Source organism: Talpa europaea (genome assembly GCF_964194135.1).
Source record: "Talpa europaea genome assembly, chromosome: 7".
NCBI classification, from domain to species: Eukaryota; Metazoa; Chordata; class Mammalia; order Eulipotyphla; family Talpidae; genus Talpa; species Talpa europaea.
In genome coordinates, this window is record NC_140074.1 from 84,049,043 (window position 1) to 84,055,042 (window position 6,000).

General features: G+C 54.0%; 1 protein-coding gene across 4 annotated transcripts in view; it reads right to left on the bottom strand.

Moving 5' to 3' along the window:
- The window catches only part of SEZ6 (seizure related 6 homolog), a gene marked incomplete at both ends in the record, with an annotated part of 42,927 nt that extends 41,568 nt beyond the window's left edge, over window positions 1-1,359 (bottom strand). For all 4 annotated transcript variants that reach the window (XM_084239059.1, XM_084239057.1, XM_084239056.1 and 1 more), the window contains one exon: window positions 1,305-1,359. In XM_084239059.1, coding sequence (XP_084095185.1) covers window positions 1,305-1,359 — 55 coding nt within the window. The remainder of the gene's footprint in view (window positions 1-1,304) is intronic.
- Between the last annotated feature and the right edge of the window lie 4,641 nt (window positions 1,360-6,000).

Consider the following 6,000-nt stretch of genomic DNA (forward strand, 5'->3'; position numbering starts at 1 on the left):
CAGGCTCTAACGCACTGGAGCTAGAGGCTCAGAGAGGAGCTTCCACCTTCCTGACACAGAGCGAAGAAAACTGCCATCCAGGGGCTAATTTTGGCACTGGACCCTCTGTCCTGACCCTCGGACCTGGCCTGGAGGGATGGAAGGAGGAGGTTAGAAACTCCCACCTTCTCCCTCTCTATGTCGGGCACTAAGAGCCACGCTGACAGAGAGCAGGTCCCAACTCCAAGCGAGTTCCCCGAGACTGCACCACCCCACTGGCTGCAGTGAAGAAGCCCCGGCATCAGGAGCGTTGATGAGAGCTTGTTTGCACCGGGTGGAACGTTCCCTTGGGGAGCTGGAAACCTTCCCTCCAGGAGGCACAAACCCCCATCATTTCCCCAATACCTCCTTGCTGGTCAATCCCTGACCAAGCTTTCCTCCGGTCGCATACTGGTGAAGTGGAGACGGGAATGTGAGCGAGGACCCGGGGCCGACGGGTGAGGTGAGGGTCTTGCAGCTATGAGTGTGGCCTGTCGGTGGGCCCGGCTGAGCGGGACCTCAGACCAGAGGGAAGAGTAGCCCTGGGCGTTAGCGAGGAGGTGCAGGGGAGCGCGAGGAACGGACTTCGGGAGGACAGAATCTTTGCCAGGACTTCAGTAGTTGCAGCCCAGGGCTGAGATAGGCACCAGATAAGGTCCCCCGAATTTCTCAGGTCCCCCGAATTTCTCCCTGCAATTGTATTCTAAGTTGTGGTTCAGATGTGCCAGCGCCAAAGCAGAGGGAGGTGAGCAACATTCCAATCCCGCTACAGCCGCTGTCGGCCCCGTCCCTACGCGCTGAGGAAGCGAGAGACCCGGGAAACGGCGGCAAAGTCGGAGGAAGTTTGGCGGCTGCAGCGGTAGGCGGGACCGCGGGGCTCCGACAGGACAGTCCCGACTCTCCGCCCGGTGCCCTCCCCCCACCCGCGCGCACCCGGGCGCTCCTGGACGCCTGGAGTGTGGCGAGGTAGCGCGCGGGCGGCGCGTGAGTGTGTGCGGGGAGGGGGTGGCGTGATGAATTGCAGCAGAGAAATCCCATTAGATCCGGGGAGATGATTAAAGGCGAGGTCTCGGCCGGGCGCGAATGGCGGGAGCCGCGCAGCTTCCCGCCCGCGGAGCCCGCGCCCCGCCCGGCTTGGCCGGCGCGGGGGCAACACAGTCGGCGGAGCGCGGTGCCTGGGCTGGGCGGCCAGAGGAGCGGAACTGTGAGCCAAAACTGTTCTTCCTCCTGCCCCTGGGGACCCTGCCCCCGCCCCCGTCCTGTCGCTGGACGCCGGGGTCCCTTACCGTGAGCGAGGAGCGCCAACAGCGAGGGAAGGAGCAGCAGGGCTGCCGGGCGCATGGTGCTGGTGGCGGCCGCGCCCCGGGCGGGGGCCGCGGCGGGAGGGCAGAGGGCTCGACCGGTCGTGGACGCGGGGAGCAGAGCTGGGTCTGGCCAGGGAGCGGGAGCGCGGCCGCCGCCGCCGCCAGCGCCTGACAGAATCAGCACCACGGCCAGCGCCTGGCGTCGGCGCCGGGGATCGCCGCGCGGGGCTGGGGGCGGGGGCGCGGGAGGAGCGCTTACCGTAAAGTCTCAAGCAAAGGCGCAGAAGACCCAGCGGCAAGAGGACGAGCTCCCGCGCCACCGCCGGCTCAAGGGGAAGGATTGCCCTGCTAATGTGGGCACATGGCCCCCGCCCTTCTATAACGCCTACGCCCAGCTAAGTCTGCCACCTTCTCCCCCATTAGCAACCTGCCAAGGAGGAGGGGTTCTAAGCCGAGTCTCCGTGAGAGAGCACCCCTTTCCCCACCTCTCTCCACCCCATTCTCTTCCCTCAGGGCTCCAAGGGTGACGTCTGTGAGTGAGGCAGCTGGTGAGACCCTGTGTGCCCTTGTGGCAGTTCTGTCCTGGGCAGATAATGAAGATGGCTTTTGAGCATACAAAGGACAATAAATTATTACTTTGTGCTCAATAAATGCCAGGGCTCCAGGCAGCTGCATCAGCAGCAAACTGTGCTCACAGAAAAGCTTAATTATCCTGATATTATAGTTAAAAGCCAGTGGTACTTGCGTCCTGGGAAGACATCCTCACTTGGCAGGAGGCAACCTGGGCCAACCTGGGCCTAGGAAGGTAATATTCTGGATTTCCATGTAGCCCTGGATCTCTAGGACCATACATACTTTGGTTGCCTTCAGGACTAGAGAAACCACAGTATCAACCAGTGAGAGCAGACCCTTCATGCTTATGCCTGCCCATGTTCCTGGAACACATCGAAAAAATGGGACAGGCACAGGGAATGATGAGAGGGAGGCATATTTTCCTGGGGCTATTAGATAGAGACTTGGCAGGTACTCAGGGGAACAGCTATGGAGGCTGTACATTCAAGGCCATGGAAAAATAAATTACCAGGGTTCTCCTTGGGTTGAGGAAACCCATCAAGTCACAGGCCAGCAAAGAGGGCAGTTACAGCTGTGCCATCCCTGAAGCTGATGTCTAGACCCAGGGGGTTTTGGCTCCATGCATGGACTCACTTGAAGAGCCTCAGTGGCCACAATGAGAGCACAATGACTGATTTTATTATTCCTTGTAGAGGAGCTCTGACTTCCCTGTGGCCCCCAGGGGGAAGGACAGCTTTCTGTTTTCTATTCATATAAACTTGCTTCCTCTCCAAAACTTCCAGACCCAGTGATTGTCCAATGTGCTTCCTAACCTCACACTGGAAGCAGGTGGCAAGAATTCAGCTCCTAAGTCTCACCCCTCAGAGAATCTTTTGGTCCTTACTACCTCCACAGTCTTCCAGCTCGGCTCATCAGATTCCTTCTAGATCCCTTCCCGTAGGCTCTAGGGAGCAGCATCAAATGCTGTAAAGAATCCTAGGCAGCAAGCAGGTGGCATGCGGAATTAACTGAGGGAGACACTGGGAGAGGATTTCTGGACAGTATTCCAGAAGCTGAGTAAAAAAGAAGGCATAGCAGAAGGATGACAGAAGGGGGTGAGGGATGAAAAAAGGATCAGTGGTGAGGAGAGGAAGCCAGGAGAGACTGTAAGGGGGGAGGGGGAGAGTTGCCAATAGCTGAGGGAAGTCTGGGGGAAATACTGGCATATGAGTGAAATTCTTCCTTTCCTTTTAGAAGGTATTCCTGGGCTCCTCCTTGATTCTAGACCCTTCTGGATGAAGCAGCTTGAGCAGAGAATGAGTCATGACCCAGAGATGAACCTCCTATGCCAGAATGATTCATGGAGATTTGGAGGCTGGTGGCAGGCTTGTCTGACTCTCTTGGCAGCTAAGCTCCTTGATGGGCTGGGCAATAGCTCACAAGAAGGAGGGTAAAAGGAGCTACCCAGGAATTTGCCATATCACCCTCTCTACTGCTCAAACTAACCTTGGCATTCAGAAGTGCAGGTGTGTGTCTGGGGGGGGGGGTCCAATGGAGACTACAAGTCCCAGAATGCAGCATTCTGCCCTGAGCTCAGAGGATGGGTTGTATTGCATGATGGGAAGAATTATGTTCTTCCTTCCTAAATATGGTCAAGGTGGCCTCTAAGCAATGAGTTCCCAGTAGGTTAAGGCAGAGCCTGGGCCAAACTGGGAGGCAGTAGAGTTCTGACATGTATCCCGTCTCATGCCAACCAAGGGACTCTTTCTGCCCAGGCCTCAATATTACCCACAAGTTGAGGACAATAAAATGCCCTAGGGGACATTCAGCTCTGTGTTGCAGGTTTATGGCATGCTCAGGTCATATACACATTTGAAAGTGTCAGCCCAGGGAGACTTGTAAGGCTCCTGTCACCAGTCTCATTTCTCCCATTCTCTCTGTGTCCCCCACCTGGATTTTTGACCTCAAAGGATCCCAAATCTTCCTTTTCTAGTAATTGCTGGCTTAACTGTCTATCTTCTCTATTTGTTGTCAACTCTGAAGCCAAAGGCCATATCTGTCTCCTCTACTCCCAACCTAGCCCAGTGCCTCTACATAGTAGATGCTTAATAAATATTTGTGAATAAATGATGGCATGTGGCAGGACTTGAGGATAGGAGTGTCTAAAGTCCAAAGCAGGCCATTAATGCAAAATGAGTACTCTAAGACAATGGAGAAGAGGGCAATTGCTGCCTTTAAAAAAAAAAAAGATTTATTTATGCATACAAGAGCTGGGGTACAGGTCAGAGGTGCAAGGTGGTGAGAGAATTCACCAAAGACAGAGTGGGGAACAGAACAGGTGGATTGACTGAAATATACTGCTGAGGGGAGCAGCAGGCGAGATAGGAGAGGTCTACTGTGCCGTGTGGGTAGCTCCCTGGCCGGGGTGCTTCACAGTGATGTGCTTAACCCCTTCTGCCACCAGGGAGGCCAGCAATTGCTTCTTTCGGAGGTGAGGAGGCTCATTGAAAGATTTACACAGCAGATGGGTGGGCTGGACCAAGTGGTAAATATGTTTTAGGTTTTAGTTAGTGGAGAGGAAAAGGAAAGGCCCCCCCCTAAGTAGGGGGAGTGGCTTGTACAAGGCAAAAGTGTTGGAAAATGCAGAACAGACTGGAGCTAGTGAGAGGAGCAGTTCTGGTAGGGCAGGGCTTCCCTGGGGATATAGGAGAAGGGTTGGAGTATCCTGGGACCAAGATTGTGGTCATCAGAGCATCCTTGGTGGCTGCTCTGATGGGTTATTCCATCATGGGTTATTTGATATTTGCATCAAAATAAAGGGTTCTGGAATTATTAAGGTGGGTTTTTAAGCATGCCGCAAAGTGCTAGGAACTGAAGGGTTCACTACTGACTCAGTAGGTGGGGGGTGGGTATCAGGGTGACAAAGACTGCACTAGGACTGAGAGCTAGAGAGAGGGAAAAAGGGGCTCCTCTGCTCAGACTGTGCCAGACATCTAGCCCACATTCTCAGAGAAGCCAGCCTCAATTCTCCACTTCCAAACAAACCATCAATTTGCTGGATTACAGGCGCGTTGGTGACTTATTCTGAAGTCTCTGCCTGGATGACACTTGCTTTCTGAGCGAGAGGAGATGAAAATTAGTTTCCTTCAAGATGGCTTTCAAACCAGAGATACATCTTCTGTGAAACAAAGGGGGTTTGGAGGTTTCAGAGAAGCAGGGGCAGGGGCTGCCACCTTACTCCAGAGGCTCTCAGGGGCACAGAGCTGCCAATTCACCTTAATCCATGCCTGCGAGGGGTTTCCCAGACTTGCAGCATCTGGGACATTACAACTCCAGCCAGGCTTCCTGGAGGACACAAGGCAGGATGAAGACCCTGGGGGCACTGAACACCCCCTCCAGGAGCAGGGCAGACTAGTTGGAGTAAAAACCCAGGGTGGGAGGAGCAGAAAGTGGTTTGGTGTGAGCTGCTTTCCATCTCCAAACTAAGGCCTCCAGCCAGCCACCACCCCCAGATAAGGCCTTTGATCCTCCACAGCTCCATAAATTTTTAATACCACCGGCTGGGCAGAAATGACGCAGGTGCTGGAACAGAGAGAGTGGGGCTAGGACTTAAGAGTTAAGATGTTGGCTAGATTATTTTCACGTAGGAGCCCAGGGATGGGTGGGAGGAAGTATTTCCAGGCTTGAAGTTTGTAGCACTACTGAAGGAAACTCTTTGAAAACCCACCAAGGGGCTGAAAATAAAATGAATAATCAATTGCAAAAGCCCAATCTCCCGGTTTGATTGAAGGAGAAAGATGGAAAGTTAAATGACAATCAAATGCAAATACAGCTCAACAAACACCACAGCAATTACCAAGCACAGGAACCACATGGTGCTTACAGGCAGGGGGGGCTGGCAATTTGGAAGCCTGGGTCTGTGCAGAGGTGATGGGAATGGGACCCTTTTAATGGACAGTTAAATAGATGTAAAAAATCCCTGCATCTACTTTGCATATATTGCTAATGAGTGGGGACCTGGAATCCTAGCATCCAGCGGGAGGTTATGCCACCTTCTGTGCTGCCTCTGCATCACTGCAAAATGGAAGAGGCCTTGAGAGCCTGCAGGTAAGGCCAGAGTGGACAC